Source organism: Delphinapterus leucas, chromosome 13, assembly GCF_059928025.1.
Source record: "Delphinapterus leucas isolate spDelLeu-1000000601 "Yukka" chromosome 13, BTC_Dleu_Yukka2, whole genome shotgun sequence".
NCBI lineage: Eukaryota > Metazoa > Chordata > Mammalia > Artiodactyla > Monodontidae > Delphinapterus > Delphinapterus leucas.
Genome location: NC_143141.1, coordinates 88,141,519 through 88,164,769, shown reverse-complemented (window position 1 = coordinate 88,164,769; position 23,251 = coordinate 88,141,519). Strand labels below are relative to the sequence as shown.

Genomic DNA, 23,251 nt, shown 5'->3' with positions numbered 1-23,251 from the left:
GCACAAACCCATGTCCCCTGCATCGGCAGGCGGACTCTCAACCACTGCGCCACCAGGGAAGCCCGAAAGGCTTTTGAGTATGGTCCACCGGGAGTGGAAAAGAAAAAGTCTAAGAGTCCAGTTTCCTTCCTGCCACATTTTATTCCCTGTCATGGGATTATGGGGTTGTCCTTGGTGAAGTTAATATTCTCCCCACAGAGTTCCTGCCGTGCCACTAACTACTGCTCATTAACTTCATGAGGACAAATCTTCAAGTGACTTGAGGCTTCTGCCCGCCAGACAGCATTTCCGAGATCTTCATTCCTTCCTAGTAGACTTCAAGCAGTTCTTCACGATATTTCTATCCAGATACCCATATTGCAGGAGTCTCGGTGGTACTGGCAGATGACAGGTGAAAATGGATCCCTGGCCTACCTGCTCTTCAGGGTCACAGACGACTGAGACAAAAGCACAGCAGCTAAAACTGCCTGGTCCTTCCCTAACTTCACCCCCATGCCCAGGGCCGCTGCTCTACAGCCAGCGTCGGGGGAGAAAATCAGGTAGGGAGCAGGAAACACCACCGACTGCCACTCAACCCATCAAGCTTGCCATTCGAGGCCTGCCGCACGGATGAATATAATCTGCTCGGAAACACCCGACCAAAAGGAGGTGCAAAAAAAGCCTACAAACGTTCATTCAACGGAACAGAACAGAACAGAGAACCTCTCTTCCTGAGCTTCTGTCATCCATACGCTCAACAATGGTAGTATAAAATGAGGAAAGCATCTCTGCCGAGGAGTTCATAGTCTGGGAGGAGAAAAAATGAATTACAGCGACTGCGTGAATCCTGACAGCAAGCTCTGACGTGACATCGGCAGAGGCAGCAAAACCCAGCGAAACACTCGGTGACCAGGAATGGCCTCTGAAAGCATTTCCCCCAGAATGTGAAACCTCTTCTTGGCAATCGAACCCTGTATGCAGACAAAAGCTTACCTGGGCTCACCTGGGCACCCACATGCTCCTCAGCTGAGTCACTGGTTTAATGCAATTTAGACTCAGAAAGGTAAAGTGACTTGGCTAAGGTCCCAGAGCTAATGAAATGTAGCAGAACCTAAATTCAAACCCATACATATCTGCCCCTATTACTCATCCAGTGAATCACTAAGGCCACCTGGGGGGAAGTCAGAGTTGGAAGTTGATCTTCTCTCATGCCCTAGGCCTGCTGTTCAATTTTATACCAATACAAGAGGATTCTGAGGAACATGGTTTTTAATATTTCCCAATATTTAAAAATATATTTTAGCATAAGTCTATTTAACACCAAACGTCTGTATTCTGTTTCCAACTGTTTCATTCTGCTGAGCACATAGTAAATGGCTGATGTAGATACACTTTCTTCTTTTTACTACCTTCCAAGCCGGTCACTCCTTTATGCTTCCTCAGCCCTGAGGGCATCATCTTTTATAACAGTAATCACAGTGTAATGAGTAGTTTGACAGCAAGTGTCTTGCAGAGACGGAGCGTGTCTTTTTATCCATCACTGGGTCCCAGCATCACGTAACAAATACTTGTTGCATGACTGACTGTCTTAACATCTCCAACTCAGCGGTGCCTATCAGAGGGTAAGGACCACATCTCCACTGTCTCTGAGTTTCTGGAAACACTGTGGCACACAAGGTGTTTGTTCAAACTGGTGGGTAGCTGAGCCATGGGACGGTGGGGTTAAAATCACCTTCTTACAGCTTTTGCAATATCATCCCATACAAAGCTTGGCAACCCGTTCACAGATGCAGTTTTCCTCTATGTATCTACCTCTTTTTCATGTTTTCTTTAGGTCATTTGTTTTCGTGAAAATTACTTGCCAGGTTATAAAGAAAATACTTCTGCTTAACTTCTCAAGGTTATCAGGCTCTCCTGTGCTTCCCATGTTAACTATCCCACATTTCTGCTGTTTATATTTAAACAAGGGCAGTTGCCTTGTGCCGTGTTCCAAAATCTGGGGCTGTTTTTCGGAACTCGAAACAAGCTTCCCCATAGAAAAGTTAAAAAACACAAAAATGCAAAACTAACATGAAGGGCACTTAGGTTCTCATGCCCATCCACAGAAGCCTATTGAGCCCATCAGAACACCACGGGACGCAGCCACGCTGTGCTACCTTCTCCAGGGAAAATGCCTCCCAGCCCCAGCTGGGAGCACCTGAAACGCGTCGCTATCCTCCTTCCTCTTCTAACCAAGTGAGAAAGGCTCTCCCTCCACCCATTCCCCCATTCCCATCCCTTCTGTCTCTCCCCTACACTCCACTCTCCCTGGGAACAGAGATCCAAGCAAAGCCCAGGAGATGCTCGGTTCTGAGAATCAGGGCTGCTGCAATGCTTGTTCACAAAATTCTCACGGGGCAGCCCTGAGATGGTGCACTGGGATTTTGAAGGAGGCAGAGACCGTGACCCAGAAGCAAGAGCTCTAGGAGGCTACTTGGAAGGGACTGCTGTCATGCAGAAGTCAGGTTATCATTCACTCATTCATTCAGTAGACACCTAGTGGGAACATACAACCTCCAAGGCGGTGTACTACATTCAGAAAACCAAACTGGTAAGACATGACTGCCGTCACTGAATTTGCGGTGTATGAAGGCCAAAGACATTACTCCCCTAAGCATCTCACTGTGACTGAGGCCATCCTTCCTTGGGTCAAAAATGTGCATCTTCATACTTCACCTCGCGGGTACCAATGTCATCTCAGGATTCCTAAGAACAGCATATATGCTCCCTTTAAGCATCTGAAGACAGCTTCACGTCCCCCTTCAACACCTAGATTTCCTTCCTTCGAGGGCACTGCAGGTTTTCAACGTTCTTTCGGCCCTTCATTCTTATAACTAAACTCAAGAAAACGTGGATGCATCTGAACATCTATAAATTTGCCTAAGTGAGAAAATATACAAAACCCTTGAACCAACTCTCAGAAAGCATGCTACTTTAAGACTGATCCGCCTTCTTGCACCTCCCTTTACAATGTTTTTTTATCTTTTTAATAGCTTTATTGAAGTAAAATTTACGTGCCATCAACTCACCTAATTTAAGTGTACAATTCAATGAATTTTAGTGTGCACAACGACAGAACTGAGAAAAGCCGTAACAGAGGCTGTGTGTCCTGCAGAGTCTAAAATACTTGCTATCTGGTCCTTTACAGACAGTTTGCCAACCCCTGCTCTCAGAAACGCTGGTCAAATCTGTGAAAGTTAAATCCTCCCCAGACTAATTAAGAAGAATCAATATCCTAAGATATAGGACCTTCTATCCCTAAATACTCTTTTTCTTCTTGCCTCTAACACTTAAGGTTTTCATTTTTTTTCCTCAAAAACTTCAAAGCTTATATGAAAATAAGCTTTGAATTCTAGAATAAATTAAATTTTACTGGTAAATTAAAAAGAACTGAATTCTAGAATAAATTAAATTTTAATGGTAAGTTATCTAATTATGGATCAGAATAAAACAGCATACATATAAGTGTGAAATAAAGGGAGCTACAAAAATAAAGTTTATATTAAAATATTTTAATTTACAAATGGATTTGTTACAGAGAGTGCAAAAACTACACTATGAACAGCTTACAAAGTATATAAAACAAAGCGATCCGAGAATTTTTAAACTGTTAAATACTCAGGGAGTCCAAATCCTTCACTTAAAAAGATTTAAACCCTTGTTGTTCAAAGAAACATACTACACATACCATGTAAAACTAGACTGAAAGAAATAAACAGAACTGTATTATACATAAACAATAACTTTAGACAACAGAGTAATGCTATAAGCCCCATCCAGTATATCTGAATGAAATTCTGAAGTCTGGACCCATTAAACATTTTAAATTAATGTAAAGGCCTAAGTGAAAAGGGGGGGGGAAAGCATGTACGGATAACAAGAAAAAAAACAAAAAGGAAAAAGTAAAGTCAAACAGAAAAACACATAGGTATAAACTGAAATTGAAGGGAGCTAAAAGGGATTAAAATACACACTTTCTAACTTACTCACCTACTCTTTATTGCCAACACTAGCAACTAACATGGCAAACCCATTTATAATAGCCTGCTCCGTGGATGGTGTCAAATTCTGAACACGGGCAGCATATATGCAAGTAGCACTTTCCTCCTGATCACTTACTGTAAAAGAGCAACAAAATCAACTGTATCCAACTGTGTGTCTCTAAGGCCGCACCTTCCAACAGAATTTTCTATGACCACAGAAATCTTCTCTGTCTGCACTGCCCAGTGCAGTAGCCACCAGCCACCTGTGGCTATTGAGCACGTGCCATGTGGCCAGTTTGGCTGGACAACTGAGCTTTAGATGTCAATTAATTTCAATCTACAGGCCACATGTGGCTAAGGGCGCCATACTGGACAAGGTCTGAAGCCTTAAAAGTTAACTTCACAGACTGCCATTGCCTTTCAGAAAAAGAAACAATTTCCTTTGACCAAATATGAATCTACTAGCCTTTCGATTTAAAAGACTTTTGTTTACGCAGGGATACACAAGTTACCTGTTTTCAGTAATCTAACCAGATTTTCCTTCTTTTTCCAGATTCAAAACATACAGCTCCTTTGTTCAGATATTAAAGACAGTATCGCTTCGAACCTGTCATCTGTATGAGATTTTATAAATAGGGTCATGATGGTATAAAAATTGCTTTTTTTTGATATACCATCAAAATATTTTTTTGATACACCATCAAAATATTTTACTCCTCTTATAAAAATTAAAATCAAAACACCAAGAACCTGGAGTACTGCAGTACAGAAGGGAGGGGGAAATCAACGCAGGTGGCACCAGTGGAAATTGAGGGAAGACACTGGGTCAGAACAGAGTGGGTGACCCATGAGTCAAACACCGAAGATGCAAAATAGAATGAGATTCGGAAGAAAGCTAATCGATTAGTTACAAGTCCATCATTCCTTGTACAGAACTCTGGGAGCCACGTGTACGTCAGAATTCAGAGACAGTGCACCACCGATATCACGGAACACCCCCGGCGGGATTGGCCAGCAAGACCTGCGGGTACCCGGCCCCTGGGTGTTCAACCAAGTAAGCGCTGCACACCTCTCCTTTCCAGTGCACGTCTCTGGCCCAGACCTCCTCGCCAGCTCCCCAGCATCGATGAACTGCCTCACAGACACCCTAAAGTCAACAGGCACTTATTCAGCCAATACCCAGAGTGTTTACTACATATGAAGCACTGTTTTAGGTGACTATATACCTGTTTGAAACGCTTATCCCCTAGACATGCTCCCCACCTCCGGGGTTCTCTACACTCAGAAAACAGTGCTTCCATCTACCTGACTGTTCACACCAGGAACCTGGAGTCCTCCTGATACCCTTTTTCCCCGTCAATCACTAAATCCTTCCAAATGTACCTTCTAAATCTCCCTCCAATGTGTCAGACTCACTCCAGCTCTCCACTGCTGCCACTCCTAGACTAAGCCAATAGTCCTTACCTGGAGGTGGTTATGCCCCCCAAGGGACCTGTGAAAATATCTAGAAACATCCATGGTCGTCACAACTTGGGGAGGAGGTACTACTGGCATCTAGTGGGCGGGGGCCAGGGAAGCCGCTAAACATCCTACAGTGCACAGGCCAGTCCAGCGCATCCAAGAATGATCCAGCCTAAACTGTCAATAGCGCTGAGGTTGAGAAACCCTGCTCTAAGTAGATAGAAGAGTGCTGCATACCAAGGGTTTTATTTTTGTATTTATGACAGTTCTTGAAAAAGTGATCACAATTTACAATAATTTTTAACAATTATTATTAAAAATAATAATTTTAATGTAATAAAATTCTACTTGACCCAATTCTATTATGTTGGAATACGTACTATATGTGAATAAAGCGAACACTTACTTGTGCATGTTCTCCACTCCTATTATGATCATGATACAGTAGGAAATTCCACTTTGTACAAGAAAATGTAAGGCATACCTGTGAAAAGTAAGAACACTGTTAGAAGAGCCCACGCACAAACATCAAATTGAAATAATTTAGGCTAAAAAGTGCTTATATATAACACAAGACACTGCCAGATAAAAAAAAAAGGAGCAAACCTCCAAAGCCTAAAATTCTGTGGATACCCCAGAGAGGGAGTCCCATCCCAGAAGCCCCACAAGAGCTGGAAAAATAAGACAAAACCCCATAAAGCCACACTTGGGGGTCCTAGCATTCCACGTTTACCAGCTACCTGAAAGCTCTATGGGGTCCTGAGGCTCAAGGTTTACAGTTTTTTCTATAACTCAGGAACAGGGATGAAAAGGAGTAAGAAACCTGGATTTCAGAATAGTCCCGACAGAACATCAGTTTTTGGCTTACCCAAACTAACTCCGCCAATACAGCTCTGTATCTGCAGTTATCTTTTCAAGTATTACTTACAAAATAGCAAAGAATACTAAATATTAGAATTCACTTAAAAGCAGGTACACCCTAATTTATTTATTCTGAAAACATGATGGTTCAAGTCAAATAAGCTTCCTTACACAGATGCAGTCAGTCCTTAATGTGCGGTAATCTATCTACAAAACGTTCTCACTGAGATGATACAGTTTCTTCTAATGTTCTAACGTAGAAATCTACCATTAAATGAGAGAACTAACTTATCCATTCATGTCACAAAATTCAGGCAAAACATGACTCAGATCTCTGGTTTTAAAATCCACCCAAATTATCCCTAAGATTATGCATACATGTGCGCACACACACACAAACACAACATTTCCATTTTCTTTCCCCTTTGATGGCATGAATAATGTATGAAAAATTTTTCAAATCATTGTATACAATTTAAAGTATCAATAAGTATCTTAAGCTATGATTAAAATTATTTTCTAACCTAATCATCATAGAATAACAGGCGCCTCCAATGTGGAAAAGCTACTTAATTTTTTTTCATTTTCCATAGAAATATTACAAATAAGAAGTAGGCTCCAAGGCAGGCCCATAGAAGAAACTTATTTTACTCATTGTACAAAGAATGTCTGTCAATCTGTCTACTTGTCTCTTCCTCTGCCTAACACACACACACACACACACACACACACACACACACACACACACGGAAACAATGTTGGCCTGGAATGCTACTATATAACCAAAGGACCAGGAGGCAGCAGAAAAACATATTTGTGTATAAACTGAAACAGAAAGAAGCTAAGAAAACATGATTAAAACGCACACTTTTCAAATTAATTACCAGCTCCTATTTATTGCCAGCACTAACGGAGTTCATGTGAAAATGCAGAAGTGGCCTGCTGACACCTGCAAGGGCTTTATTAATTAGAATAGAACTCATTAACGATAAATGTCTTAAATGAAAAAAGATTCTGAAGACTCTTGGGGAAGTATCTTTCCTTTCCTACTGAATAAATTTCCTTGGAACATGAGGGATATATGACAACTTAGAAGCTAAAAGTTCTACGTTTCAAATAGCGAAGTGGTTCCCTCTATCACTTTGAGACGCCCACTCCCCGGGCACCGCCCTTCAGATGACAAGCTTGGCGATCTTCTGGAGTGCAATATGACATTCTGCCAGTTGTACAAGCCTTTGTTCCTGGGATAATATAAGTCTATCTGTACAGAGTGGACCCGCATTGCCCTCTATTTCACTGGCCTCCACAACAAGCATCAAGTTGCCTGTACACTCAACCATAGCACTGGTGACTTTCCTCGTAATTTCCCACCCGCAGCTACTCTACTTGCCCTTATTAGAAAAATGAGCATAATAAGTGCACAGTAGCTACCTAGTACTTTTCAGGATTAAAAGATAACACATGAAAAGTGTTGACTGGGTTATGTGGCACACAGTACGCTTTCAAATATTAAGTATTAGGGAGGTAAAAATGCAAGCAAGAAGGTATCTTAGAAGTTTATTATAATGCAGCCCTCATCATTTTAGAGTTGAGGAAACGAAGTCCTAACATATACCCAGTTAGTACCCTAAGTGACATTGAGACTCAAGTTGTTTCCTCCTGGGCAACTGATCCACTGGCTGATTCTTCACAGGGTGAGCTGGAGTGGAACCCCATGGACTGTGTATCACAATCTTTCAAACAAAACAATCCTTTATCCCCAAACTTCAGTTTGTTTTTAGATATCCCATTTTACATATGTTGAATTTCAAATCAAACTAAAGGCAGGTAAAAAATTTATTTTTAGCAAAAGAAGAGTTTTAAAAAGGTTGAGAAACACCTCTTCGATTGTTCCACTGATCTTTACGAATGTCCATTTTCCGAAAGGCACAGTACTGGCCACTGGGAATAAAGAGTCAGGGGATACAGTCTCTGTCCTCAGAGACCTTCCAGTCTAGAGAGAAAGACATACTTTAATACTGTATGATAAACTGAGGAAGAGATTGGATAAACATAAACATTTCTAATCTGGACCAACGACTGGACAATGGTACCAACAGACCATAGTCACAATAACGGTCTTGACCCTGAGTAACCTTCCCTGCTCACGAGGAGCTGGCTACTGTGCTGAGCCCCTTTCTGAAGTATTACATCTTTTAGTCATCACAACCATCACTGGTTCCATTTTACAGATGAGAAAAGTGATGCTAAAGAGGCTGAATAACATGTTTAGTCACACAGCTGCCGCCGAGGCACCCAGAGTGGAATCCAGGTCTGTCTGGATTCAGAGTCTAAGCTCCAGTCTGTTACTCTACACTGCTGTCATATAGCTAAATAAGTAAATAAAAGTATAAAGTAATTCTCAGTTAATAGAAACTTATAGATGATGGTTCAAAAAAGAAAAAAGCTGAGGCCAAATACAAGTAGGTAAAATAGCTAATTATGTTTAGACAACTCACTAGCATGTCTTCCAAAAGAGAAGTCAAAGTCAATAGGAAACAGGACTACCTTTGAGCCTAAAAAACAAAGTGCTAAAATGCAAATCAGAAGGATACGCTGCTTCCCTACTCATTCCGATTAGCAGAGTTACCTTTTACCCGGCACAGAGGCACAAACAAACTCTCTTCCAAATGAAAGGAATATAAAAATTTTCTCCTCCAAGAAAAGAATCGAGAACTCTATTTAAAAAAAAAAAAAAAATCCGGGGCTTCCCTGGTGGCACAGTGGTTGGGAGTCCGCCTGCCGATGCAGGGGACACGGGTTCATGCCCCGCTCCGGGAGGATCCCACATGCCGTGGAGCGGCTGGGCCCGTGAGCCATGGCCGCTGAGCCTGCGCGTCCGGAGCCTGTGCTCCGCAATGGGAGAGGCCACAACAGTGAGAGGCCCGTGTACCGCAAAAAAAAAAAAAAAAAAAAAAAATATCCTGGCTATCACATACAATTTGAAATACTTAGGACCACCTGACATTAAGGTGGGTTCCTCGGGACACTGTGATAAAGCATGTGAGAAGCCTTCACAGCAAGAAAGCACCCTGTCGGTAAAGACCTCCCCTCTGGCAGTGCTCCGAGTCACACGGCCCCAGGAAACACAGCTCACATCTCAGTCTTCTACTCTGTGTCCACAGACTGCAACGTGAAGGGTGTCCCGGAGTTGGCCACTCTGGACGGCAAGTCTTCCCCGACCCCTCCTCAAAATATGCTGCCGAAATACACACTGAACACCAAGTATGTATGGGTGAAATGTGTAGACTGGGATCTGCTTGAAAATACTCCAGAAAAATAAGTTGAGGAAAGAATAAAATAAGAACGGTAGAATTTTAATAATCGTTGAAGCTGGACAATGGATATAGGAGGGTTCATTATATTATTTTCTGTACTTCTGTATTCGAAAGGCTCCATAACACAAAGCTAAATACACACACACGCACATACACACTACCCCCATGACATGATTTACAAGAAGTTTAAATAGAATCACCTGAGAAACCTAAGAAAACTTTGATGACATAAACTTGATGTTATGAAGGAAGTGGAGAAACCATGCCTAGATCTGATGTAAGAGATCCCACTGAGACCCCAAGGACTCCGCACACACCCACCACCGGCAGGGCCTGTCAGAGGACTGGTCACAGGGCAACATGGCAGAGACTGAATAAATTATCTCAGATTTCACGTGAGTTTCTAGGACACATGTGCAATTTGCCAGAGGCAAAAACTAGATTCAGAAATACCAGTACGTTTCAACTCTCCCGAGAATCAAGAACAACCTCCTAGGACAAGTGCAGAGGCACTGTCAAAGTCCAACAGTCTGCACCCCACGACAGAAGCTGCTAAACCACGGATCAAGTGACCGCATTTCCATCCTCTCAGGGAATTTCCATGTCCGGCAACGGCCTGCCGACCAGCAGACCTAGAAAGCCTTCTCTGGGACTGTGTAAACATAGCAAATGAGCAAGCAGCATAAGCTCTCACTTAAGAGGGAAAATTCGGGAGAAATCATAGAGCAGAGAGTCCTCCCACTGAGCGTCTCTGCTGTTTCGTGGAGACACTGTGCGCTTCTCTTGATTCCCTCTGTCACATACAACCACCGTCACCCGGGACGAACAGGAAGTGACAGTGTTTCTGTACTGCTTCACAGCCCTGACGATTAGGAAGGGAGCTAAGTGAAGGATACACACAGCATCTGAAGGGCCATAAATAAAAGCTTTCCATGCTAAATAATTCTTCCCCGTCAAAACCAACCAAACAAGAAACCTCTTTTGGCTAATGGCAGAATCTAAAAAACGGTAATAGAGTTCTATCAATGGGCTTTACCAGACTCTTAAAAGCCACTTGCACAGAAAGAAAAAAGCTATTTTAAATGGTTCATTTGTCTTGGCATAAAAGACCTGCAAAACAGGTGAAAGAGCTACTCATGGCAGAATAAAATGTCTTTATATCCTTTTTCTTCATCTGTCCTTTTTCATAAGTTATAAATAATAAGAAATTGCCCTCTGAACCCCAACTGAAGAGACAGAGCCCACTCTCCACTCTTTTTTTTGTATTAAAAATAAAAATATAAAACTTTTTAGTAACTATAAGAACAAAACTCTACATAATGTATCCTTCTACACACTCAATTCACAAAGACGTCCAAAGTCTTCATTAAATATGATCAAAATAATTACTTACCATCCAAAGCAAAAAAGTGCAAGATAAAGGCCCAAAAGGGTAGCAACGACATGTCTTATAAAAGAGCTAGTTTTGCTTGAATGTAGGTAAGTTCGAAACCAAATGGCTGCTAGCAAGGCAAAGACTTGGCACACTACAAAGTTGACCTGTAAAGAAAAATTAAAATTTCATATTAGCAACACAGACTTGAATTTTTCATTTGATGTTACATTTAAATTCTCAGGACAAAAACACCAAGGTTACAGAAAATTAAGATCTCCCAGTTTACTAAAGAAACAAAACAAAAATCGGGGCGTCTTCCCAGAGATGACAGCCTCAAGTTCAAAGTGAAGGGCTGATGCACACCTGGGTGCTACACTTGGCAGGGACGCTGGCGCCCAGCGTGGGGAGAGGCCTGGGCGGGGGCGGTCTGGAAGACACAGGGATGCAGACACAGAAATGGAAAGCACGGGGTACCCTATGGTTTGAGAGAAAGAGAAACTTATTTTAATGACTTGGGCGACCCTGTAACTGGTGGAAAAGAAGAGCTCTGAGTTTCTCGAAAACTCCTCTGGGTCAGGATCTGGTGAAGATCCCCGAGAGTCTGTAGAATGCACCCTCTTCCATTTGGAGTTCCGTACCATCCCTGGCGAGGGAGTCAAGGGGATGCTGCTGGTCTGAAACTACCACTGAAAGGAACCAAATGTCTCAGCTCTGGGGGCCTCAAGCACAGGTCCAGGAGGCAAGTAGGTGAATAAGAGAAAGGAGCCTCCAGAAAGCCATGAGGGATAGCATTCACCCCCAAGCCTGCCAAGGCAAGTTCTTAAATGTCCTCATAACTCACCAGGAACGACATCGTTCTCAATTTTCAGGAATGCGTACGAGCTGGTAATAGTGCTGTGGCTCTTTTCTCTCCCTTAACATTACTTTTGCCCTTGCAAAATGATAAAATAAAAAACTACAAATAAGACTCTCCTGTGGTGTTTAAAGACTCAAGAAAAACCTGCATTTCTATCTCTTATGAAGTAGATTCTCACAGAACGTTAAGGTACACATGCCTTAGAATCTACAAATACAAGAAAAATACATTTGACATTAGGAACTTGTAAGAAACACATTTAACAACAACAAAATCACTGTTGCAGGGACCTAAATTAGGAACAAATCACACCATCTACATGTCGATGCTGCCACAGATCCACAGAGATATCTCTGCCTAAAGACACAGACAACTATGTGCTTTTTCTTGCATTACAAGGAGAAAAACAGTTGAACATTGTTGTACATTGTCTGAGAGACCATTGTTCTTTGAAACAGCTAGACTTAATACAAGCAAAATGTCATTCCAACAGGTTCTAAGCACTTTTTCTCTCCTAAAGGGTTCCAACAATATTTTTTTAATTAAGCAAAAAGTAGATATACCAGAAAAATGAATATTGACATTAATAACTACTCACATCTACAAAACTTCTTACAGTTTAAAGACTTTCAAATATCTCATAACTAAACAAAAAGGTACGGAGCATCTACTCTGGGCAAAGCATGGGAAATCAAAAGACACATAAGCCCCGCGCTAGCCCTGGATGGCTTTAGAATCTAATGAAAAAAGCAGGGAGACGCAAGAGGGAAGAGATATGGGAACATATGTATATGTATAACTGATTCACTTTGTTATAAAGCAGAAACTAACACACCATTGTAAAGCAATTATACTCCAATAAAGATGTTAAAATAAATAAATAAATAAATAAAAATAAAAGCAAACACATGCACCAGGAACTTCAACTCAGTTATTAAAGACTATACAGAAAGTGCTTTGAGGACACCCCAAAGGAAACAGCATGAAGGGCTGACTGTCACAAAGCTGGGGACATAAGACCTAATGACAGCTGATCTCCACAAACATCCGAGGAGTCGCTCCCTCCCTCTCCCTCCTCCCCTCTCTCTCTTTTCATATTTGTCTAACATAAAACAAAGTGTGAACTAATACAGAAGCATTCTAGAACCACTGACATACAGAATTTTGTATCTTTGTAAACATCCATTTCAACGTTGTCGTCTTACAGAAAATGAGACCAGATCTCACTCCAGACATCGAATCAAAATCTTTGGGGGCAGGCGCAGAAGTCGATAATTCAAAAAGAACAACACAGGTCCCAATAATCCTCCAGGTATGAGAACCACAGTGTTGGAAAATTAGAGAAAGGGCATTTTCAGCAAAAACAAAACAAAAACAAAAAACCCCAAAATGTGAAGGAAGCACTGAGGCTTGAAAATGCAAAGCAGCAGGGCGTAGTGGGGACAGCGGGAGGTGACGTCAGGATGGGGGTGGGTTCAGAGAGAGAGGGGCTTTGCATGTCCTGCGGAGGCGTTTATAGGTGAGCCCATGAGTGATGAAAAAACACTGACAAGGACTTCCCTGGTAGTGCAGTGGTTAAGAATCCGCCTGCCAAATTCAGGGGACATGGGTTCCAGCCCTGGTCCAGGAAGATCCCACATGCCGCGGAGCAGCTAAGCCCGTGCACCGCAACTACTGAGCCTGAGCTCTAGAGCACGCGAGCCACAACTACTGAGCCCATGCACCACAACTACTGAGGCCCGTGCGCCTAGAGCCCGTGCTCCGCAACAAGAGGAGCCACCACAGTGAGAAGCCCGAGCACCGCAACAAGAGTAGCCCCAGCTCGCTGCAACTAGAGAAAGCCCGCGTCCAGCAAATAAGACCCAATGCAGCCAAAAATAAAATTAATTAATTAATTTAAAAAACAAAAAACACCAACAACATGTGACCCAAGCTCTGCTTTTGCAAAAGAAGGACCAGAATAAGGAGTGTGTAGCAACAGGGTGCAGGCCGCTGCTGTTCCAGCCTCCTTGAGAAAGGAGGGCCTGAAGTGGCAAGGAGACAGAGAGGAAAGAGCCAGTTCAAAGGACACTCAGGCCACAGAGCCATTGGGACTGGCCACTGGACCAGGGCCTGAAGGAAGAGGAAAGGCCGTGAGTCATCAGTGGATGATGACATGAACCAATGCGGGGAGGCGTGGGTCCTAGGGGAGAAAGACTCCCCCCCACCTCGAGCACGCTCAGTTTGAGAGTGTGCAGGGGGCAAGCATGCTCGCTCAGACGACATCTGCGAGGCGGGTCTGGAGCCAGCAGAGCAGATGCGAGTCTGGGAGTGATGGACACGGCGGAAGGAGAGCTGTGGACAGACAAGGGGGCCCAGGGCAGAATCCCACAGCAGGCAAGTCACAGCCGGGCCCAGTCACAGCAGCAAGAATGGGCACACTGTGTGTGGGCGGGGCCAGAGGAGGCTCAAGAGGCCATGGTCACGGTCAGGTCACAGGGCACAAGATCCAAGACAAGCCACCTACCTTGGCAATTGCACCTTTATCAGTGAGCTTGGCGAGAGCATGTCCAGAGCAGAAAGCCACATTTCACAGATGAGGAAGCTAAGTCCCAGTGTTTAGGTAACCCGTCCAAATTAATACTGCCTACGAATAATTCACACGTTATCCACTAGCGGCCAGGACAGCTGCGCAGGAGACGCAAGATGCATGAAGTGGGACCCTGCCCTGAAAGCACGCAGAACTAGGGTACAACTGAAGTGCCAGGGAGAGAGCCCCGGGAGCAGGTGCAATTAAGTACCCTGACCTGGGGGAGCATCCAGAGGCACAGCTGGAATCCAGGCCTTGTGACTGGGCTGCAAAGGAGAAGAAGGATTCGGCCAGTCAGACAACGGTGGCAACTCGAGGAGGAGGGGGCAGCAATTCATATCAAGAAAAAAAACCCTGTAGGATATGCAGGTGGGGAAATGCAGACTGTTACTTTACATAGGAAACACCAGAATGGGCACACACCCAGATGTACAAATAGCTGTTGCAAAAGGTCTTAAAGGTAAAACTTTCCCGTATCTTAGTCACTCTTTCATGGGCGGGGTAGGGCTGGGGAGGCAAATGCATACTGTAGACGGAAATAGAGCAAGAGAGAACTAACAGACCTACAAGGCGTGGACATCCATCACATCACGGGCTGGCCCTTTCCACGACTTCCCGCCTTTAATCCCTGAAGCAAGGTGCTACTTCCCGGAGTTTACACAGCCAGCTCAAGGTCACTTACAACACAAGTGAGTACCCCAGGCTCTAACCCAGGTCTGAGTCTAGGCTGTTCAACGGCTGCCTCTCTACTTCTAGAGAAGGTCTGAAGGTCCAACTTGATTGCTACAGACAAGACCATATAGAGAATTCGCGATCCGCAAAGTGTGTCCCTCCTAGCTAACAAAATGCCACCAAACGGCCACTTCCCACACCTAATACGCACAATAAAAGAGAAGCCGCGTTGAGCTTGCGTACATTTGTTTTGGTTTGTTACAGGTCAACCCTTCGTACAAGCTTTCTTCCAAATGGAAAGAAATATAGACCCAAAAGACTTTATGTTCTTTTCTTCAACACCATTTTGTTGAAAATATACCTATACAAATGACCTGATGTACCTTCAAAGAAGTGCCCCCAGAAATTTGGGAGTGGGGGGTGGGAGGGGAGGCAGGGCACAGGAAGGGGAAAGAAACAAGGGTGAAAAATCTAGCTAATTTAAGATTTTTTTAATTAAAAATTTAACTTTTGTGAAAAGTTGCACATAGAAGTACCTATGAAAGCAATTGTTGTAGACAAACCAGAGGATGCTCTCTGAGGAGCATGTTCCACATAAGGTGGTGAGAGAAGAGTTTTCTTCGACACCAGATGACGTGGTTCAACCTCACAATTAAGTCAGCGTCCAGGCGTGCAGGGTGAAAGCCTACTGCTCAGTAATTTATGCCACTCCAAAGAAATAGCAACAAGATTCACTTATTTTTAAGGATATTCAAAGAAATTATTAATAATACCCCCAAACAAATTTGCAAAAGCATCTAGGGAGGGAAGGGTCCAAGACAGTGACATCGGAGGCTTGTCAGCTCACCTCCTTCCACGGACATACCAAACCAACAGCTACACCTCTTATGAAAAAATGTATAAACTGACACACACGCCATATGACAGTTAATTACCGCCACATCAGAGCCAAGCATTCTATAATAAGCCAACAACTGGCTTATAATAAGTTGAGAGTGAAAAAACTTAAATTTCAAGGCAGCTCAAGACGAACAAATACCATATGATATCACTTATATGTGGAATCTAAAATATGACAAGTGAACTTATCTACGAAACAGACGTGTGGTTGCCAACGGGGCGAGGGGAGTTTGGGATTAGCAGATGCAAACTGTTATATATAGGATCGATAAACAACAATGTCCTACTGTACAGCACAGGAACTATATTCAACACCTCGTGTTAAACCACAATGGAAAAGAATGTGAAAAAGAACGTATATATATATATATGTATAACTGAATCACTTTGCTGTACAGCAGAAATTAACACAACATTGTAAGTCAACTAGACTTCAGTAAAATTTTAAAAAGATGAAGTGCAAAATACTCAACAAATCAACAGAAGTACCCCCAGATCAGCTGCTGTCTCCACGTCTCTATCAGTGGAACATAAATTACATCTAATGTTGCTTTTCTATTGGCATAAATGGCTTTTGGGTAGCATACTTACATTCTTAGCCAGTGGCTGCCAAGGTAAACAGGCAGTCTCTGGGAGACCCTGCATGGGCGGAGCTGGGGGAATGAGGCACACAGCCCGTGGCCAAGGATCCTAGGGGTTCTCAAGGCCCCACAGATACAACCTTTAGCACCCTCAGCACTGTGCTGGCATCTACCAGCGTAAGTCCAGCTGCGTAATAACCACCTGCATAGCTGATTAGAAACAGAGTTTTGAATACTAGCCCCAGAGTTCTTATTCCCCTGGTCTGAAACAGAACCTTGAATTCTTTTTTTTAATTCCGCAGGCAAAACTCGTGTGCTTTATGTTTGAGAAATGTGTCCTCATCGACCAACCTCAAAGTCAAGTAGATACAAGGGGGCCCAAAGGCAAGGCAAAGAACCGCTCGTATCTTCAGGAAATAATATAAATTAAATCCATATAAGATACCATCATGTATCGACCAGGCTGACAAACTTTTTAAGTCTGACGATACCAAGTAGACCACGGTGTGGAGCAATGGGATCTCACACACGCTAACACAACCACTTGGGGAAACAGCTCAGCACCTTCTTACAGGACTAAAGATATTTACACCCTAGGACTCAGCCACTCCACTACTTAGAGGTATAACATGGGGATCAGGAGACATGTTCAAGAATGTTCAAAACTGCGCTGTTCATAATAGCCATATGCTAGAAAACACCCAGTGCCCGTTAACAGTAAAACGGCTAAATATATTGTGGTGTGTTCATACAACAGGCAGCACACAGAACAATGAAAATGAAAAATTACAGCTTCTTACAGCATATGGACTAAACTCAACACACAACGCTGTATGAGAGAAGCCATACGTCTCCTGAATTTAACTCAGAGGAACACATACAACATAAAAACATATGTTTACAAAAAGTTCCCCCAAACAAGCAATAAACCATACTGTTTGGGGATGCCCACATGAGTGGTAAAACTATAAAGAGCATGAAATGAATATCACTGAAGTCAGCAAAGTGATAATCTATGGAGGAAGGGAAGAGGTCACAGAGAGAGGCATACAGGGGGCTTTTGTGTGCAGGCGATCATCTGTTTCTTGCCCAGGGTGGTTACAGAGATACTGGCTTTTTAATTTTTTGTTAAACTTTATGTAATAGCTGTGGTAACATTAGGTGCTGTAATAAACAGACACACAAAAAAGTATGCAATGGCTCCAACAAAACTGAGGTTCAGCTAACAGTCTAGAGCAGATATTCCTGGGCAGTGGGCAGCCGTCCTGCACAGATGATTTCGGGGTCCTGGCTCCGTTTTGTGATGCCATCACCCAGAACCTCATCATGGCTGCATCCGGCCTTCGGAAGGGAAACGTGAGAGGATGGAAAAGGCACACTTGTTTCTAAAGATCCCTCGCCTGAAAATGGGACGCGGATCATTGTCACTCATACTCACGCACAGAGCTAGTCACAGAGCCCGCCCCCCTGCAAGGCTGACCAGGAAACGTGCCAGGACAGGAAAAAAACTGACTTCTGGGGAAGAGCTAGCAGTCTCTACCACACCATTCTCTGGAAGGAAACCCCAGTAACTGGTAACAGTGGCTGCCCTTCAGGGTACAGGACAGAGGTAAAGGGAGACTTATTTGTCATTGTACAGCCCTGTCCAGCTTTTTATTTTGCACCATGGACATGTATTATCTACCCCCAAATAAATGTTTTAAAAGTAATTCATGCTGGGACTTCCCTGGTGGGGCAGTGGTTGGGAATCCGCCTGCCAAAGCAGAGGACACGGGTTCGATCCCTGCTCTGGAAAGATCCCACATGCCGCAGAGCAACTAAGCCCGTGTGCCACAACTACTGAGCCTGCGCTCTAGAGCCCGCGGGCCCCAACTACTGAGCCCGCGTGCCACAGCTACTGAAGCCCGCACGCTTAGAGCTCGTGCTCTGCAACAAGAGAAGCCACCGCAATGAGAAGCCTGCGCACTGCAATGAAAAGTAGCCCCCGCTCGCCGCAACTAGAGAAAGCCCGCGCGCAGCAACGAAGACCCAACGCAGCCAAAAATAAATAAATAAAATTGATTCTTTAAATAAATAAAGTAATTCATGCTTCTTTTCGAATTTCCAAACCAAAAATTGAGCACCAGGATTTAAGATTGTAATTATCTCATCTCCCTACACTGAGTCTGCATTGCTAGCTTCATCCTACTAAAGTTAACACAATGGCAGCCAGGTCTTACAGCATATAAGCATTTTCAAACATGATTAGGCCCTGCCACAGAAAAACAACTCTTTCAAGCATAGGGTAAATTAAACTCCACTCCTACTAGAAGCAACTTTGGTAAATTAAACTCATTTAATTCAACAACCACAACCTCCCCATAAATAGTAAAAGTGAATCCCAACCAAAACTTTGGGAAACAAGTCTTTATAAACTGCCATAAAAATCTACAGATTCGCCAAAAGAATAACATTCTGTACAAAATTCAAATTGGACACATGAACAGAATTCTTCACTGCATCCTCATCTATCTTACCATTCTACTCAATTGGCTTGTTTCCTCCAAGGACCCGTATCTTGGTTAACGGGATCACCCCGCTCCTCGAATAGAAACTATGGAACCTGTACTCATACTTTTGGGCTTCCAGAACACTTTTTAAATCAGTTCTATACAGCACTTGTCACTTATTGGACTATTAGTCTGACTTTCCCTCTAGGCTGTGAACTTCTCAGGGCTTGGGAACAAATTTTATTCATCTATGAATCCCTACCCATCCCAGACTGCAGTGCCTGGCTCCATCTGTGCTTTTAATTTACTGAAAGAGTGGAGGAAAAAAATATGCTTCAAGAGTTTGCCTAAATAGTATAGAGTATTATGAATATAACAGCTCATATCTTACCTTCTTCCTTGGAGACTTAAGGCCTTAATAATAATTGCCCCAATTAGAAACTCCGTAACAAGAAATAAAAAATAAATATGTAAGCATAAGTATGCATTCTACTCAACATTCTGTAAACGCTATTTAGGTAGAAGAAAGCACAGACATGGCAGATTCTGCACTCATAAAACTCAGAGGTGGCCAAGAAGACACACAAATGAACTATAACAACGGTGGCTGCCAGGCAGGTTGGGAGGCAGAGGGCATGCCTCTTGGGGCTCCATCCTGCCTCCTGAATTACATGGCAACTGCCTACCTGAATCCCACATAAACAAAGCACACTGGGTTTAGCCCGCAAAGCCCCGTGTCCACCAGGACAGGGCCGGCCCTTAGATACAACTTTCCCTCCTCTTCCTTCCCAGACAACAGCACAGAGAGCTGCAACGTGAGAGCCCAGACATCCCCTAACCTCCTACTCTGTGCTAAATTTGACGACGTTAAAAAGAGCCAGACTCCCGGCTCTGACAGATCCTGAAGTATATTCTCAGATCATCCACAGAAACCAAAAAGTAGTAAGCTTTCTCAAAGGCACCGAAACAGAAGCAGAAAGCAAGTGATTCAGTCAAGACACCAGAGATTAAAAGGACACACTTCTTACCTACGAGGTTAATGAGAGTTTAATTTCAGTCTTGCCATCTATATAAGATTCCTATGAACTAAGAAAGAATTTATTTCTAACTGCTTGTAAAATTAAAAGGTGCTAGATTAATTGCATCCACAACTGCTAAGTTAGGAAACTCAAGTAAAGGCAATCGACGGAAATAAGCTGAATCCAGATAAAATAAACTCACCATACACACATCCCAAAATATCACACAGAGCACAGACACAAAACAAGGGTTGATCTGCTTCGCATCAACACCACTTGTCAAACGTACTCCGACAAATGACTGAGGAGCTCATTCCTAAAAAGGATAAAGGGGAAATAAATATAAGAACAAGGAACCATCTCCCCTTTTATTAGGAGCATTTGTGGTGAAAGAGAGAGACTCAATATTTATCTCTTAGGTGGTTACAAATAATATTAGCAAATCGGAAGACTTACTAAAGGGAAAAAGGAAAAGGAGTCTAAATTCACAATGATGCAATAAACAAATCCTAGTACATCCACAGAGAGGATATTACTTAGCAAGAAAAAGGAATGAACTTTTGTGACACTCACAACATAGATGAATCTCAAAATAATTAAACTGAGTAAAAGAATTCAGAAAAATGAAGAGTGCAATTCTACTTATACAAATTTCTAGAAAATGCAAACTAATCCATAATGACAAAAAGCAGATCCGTGGTTGCCTGGGGATGCAGGGCAGGGAGAAGCAGGAGACAGGTATTACTAGGGGACACAGGGAAACTCTGGGGTGATGGAGACGTGCATTATCTTTATTGCAGTGGTGGTTTTACGGATGGATGCATTTGTCAAAACATTCAATTGTACACTCTAAAAGGGCACATTTTATTGTACGCCAATTATACCTCAATAAAGCTGTTTAAATTTTTTAATAAAAATAAATCCACATTGACCATCATTTGGGTTTAACTGCAAACCTTAACAATGTGATTGAGATTACCTTTGCTTTTGGAAAGGTATTTCATTTCAGTTATATATCCTGCTTTGTGGACAAGCAATTTTGGAAGGAATACAGATGTGGAATACTTAAACGCCTGTATTTCCTTCCCACTCGTCACTTTCACGGTTTAAAAAGCTAAAAGAATTTTAGTGAAAATTCCCATCACTTCAAGTTTCTCACAGACAGCTTCTGTGACTCAATAAATGTCTGATTTTCAGAAAGAAGGAAAGACCATGCGGTCCGACTTCCTCAACTTAAAGGAGGAAACTGAAGATTCCATCCTCCCCCAGGAATTCATGTCTACACTGCTGACACCTAACTTTGTAATTTTAATCTTGACCTTTCCACGGAGCTTCAGACTCGCCACCTCCTTGAACAATAATAAGTATCCTAAACTCGCTGCAGTCAAAAGGGTACTTAGTCATCCAGGCAACTTCTCCCCCACATCTACCCATCTCAGCCAGTGCACCAGCACAAATTCAGTGGCTCAACCGAACACCCAGCAAGCACACACTCCCTAACACCTTCCACGTCAAATCCGTCCCTAAGTCCTTTTAGCTCTGTCTCTATATTGCATGTGCCATGCATGCCCTGTCTCCATCTCCACTGCTGCCGTCTCTTCTTGCCTGGACGCCCAAGCCCACAGGGGCTCCCTATGTCCCCTCTTGCCTCTCCAAGTCGGGCACCACACTGCAGTCATGTGACCATGTCAGTCCTCCTCTTTAAAAAAACACTCCGTCCAGCACACTGCCCATCATGGTCAACATAACATCTTAACTCCTTACTCTGCCCTCAAAGAGCCAGGCCCCCTTTCTAGCCTCATCTACCACTGTTTCTCTCGCTGGCTACCTTTCAACGCGGGATCTTCCCTAACACACCAAATGCACCTCCGCCTCAAGGCCAAAGCCTCCCCAGGCCCCCATACCTGGAATACACAAAATGCAGACACTTCACCCTTCACATCAGAACTCAAACATCACGTCTTCAAAAGGTCCATGTATCTTGCAAGCTAAAGCAGCATCCCAATCGTGTTTTAACATATACTATATCTCATTTTACTGACTTTACGGTTCTCATCACTACCTCAAAGTACCTTGTAAATCTGTTTACTTATTTATTATATTTCTAATACCATTCGTTCATTCATTTCTGCTATGACTATTAGAAGCTTTAGTCCCAATAAGAATAGTGACTTAAGCTGAAAGCATGCATATCCAGGGGCCTAGGTGCTACTGGGTAAAAAGCACCCACCCTAAAAAAAAAAAAAAAAAAAAAAAAAGTCAATCTTAGCTATCCTATTAATTACACGAGGCTTCAAATGATGCAAAAGACTCACTTTTCTCCTGGGCTACCTCGTTATCATCAGATTTCAGTTCAATACAATATCAACGTACAAATATGTTGACTTGATTTTGAAATTACATTGCCTCCCATCAAAAACAGTACACTTTCAATAACAATCATGTCAACATAAAAAGTATTAACTTTTAATTATTAGCTTGGGATCTGAACACCTTGCCTTTGGAATATTTAGCCATTAAGCATTTAAACAACACATTATCTGAATGAGCCAATGTAAGCATGTTTAATTCCTTTTTTTTTTTTTTTAGAACTTTTAAAGGTTTCGGACACTGCTATCCAGAAAATCACGATCGATCATTATGCCTGTTAATGTCACGTAGCTTGAATTATCCTATAGTAAATCATTCAGATAATCACTAGAACGTACATTTCATGGGAACAGGGGCTTTTGTCTATTTCGTTCACTGTGTTCCTCAGCGTGTTTCTGACATACGACCAGCACGTAACACATGTGTGTTGAACACTTGCAAACTCATATTTTGTTTTACCTTATTCTGATCGCCATATTATTCCAAATTTATGTGTCATCTCTTCTTCCTATTGCTTGACGTTATTTGAATACTAAGCAGGAGCTAAAAAGTAATTCTTGGATCTTAAATCACAGTAAGAATTTGACCGCCAAACTCTGCAGTGTCATGTGGTAAATCAATCACAAGAGATCCACCTGGGTCCTGCCACATAGGCTGTCCTGGAAGGCCAGACTCCACCAGTCTGATACACTGACTGCCCCAGCAAACTGCTAACAAGTTTCTGCTCTCGGGCTAGGAGGGAAGCCACAGCCACAGCTGGCAGACCATCTGTACAACACA

At 42.9% G+C, this 23,251-nt stretch overlaps 1 protein-coding gene across 3 annotated transcripts in view; it reads right to left on the bottom strand.

Annotated features, from left to right (window-relative positions):
• Window positions 1–23,251, bottom strand: part of MBOAT2 (membrane bound glycerophospholipid O-acyltransferase 2) — a 116,177-nt gene that overhangs the window by 64,798 nt on the left and 28,128 nt on the right. For 2 of the 3 annotated variants that reach the window (XM_089923473.1, XM_022554196.3), the window contains exons 2-3: window positions 11,034–11,179; window positions 5,869–5,946 (exon numbers count right to left, since the gene is read on the bottom strand). In XM_089923473.1, the coding sequence (XP_089779599.1) occupies window positions 5,869–5,946; window positions 11,034–11,179 (224 nt within the window). Of the gene's footprint in view, window positions 1–5,868; window positions 5,947–11,033; window positions 11,180–11,856; window positions 11,960–23,251 lie in introns of those variants that run through there. The other variant, XM_022554197.3, reaches the window with a different exon arrangement.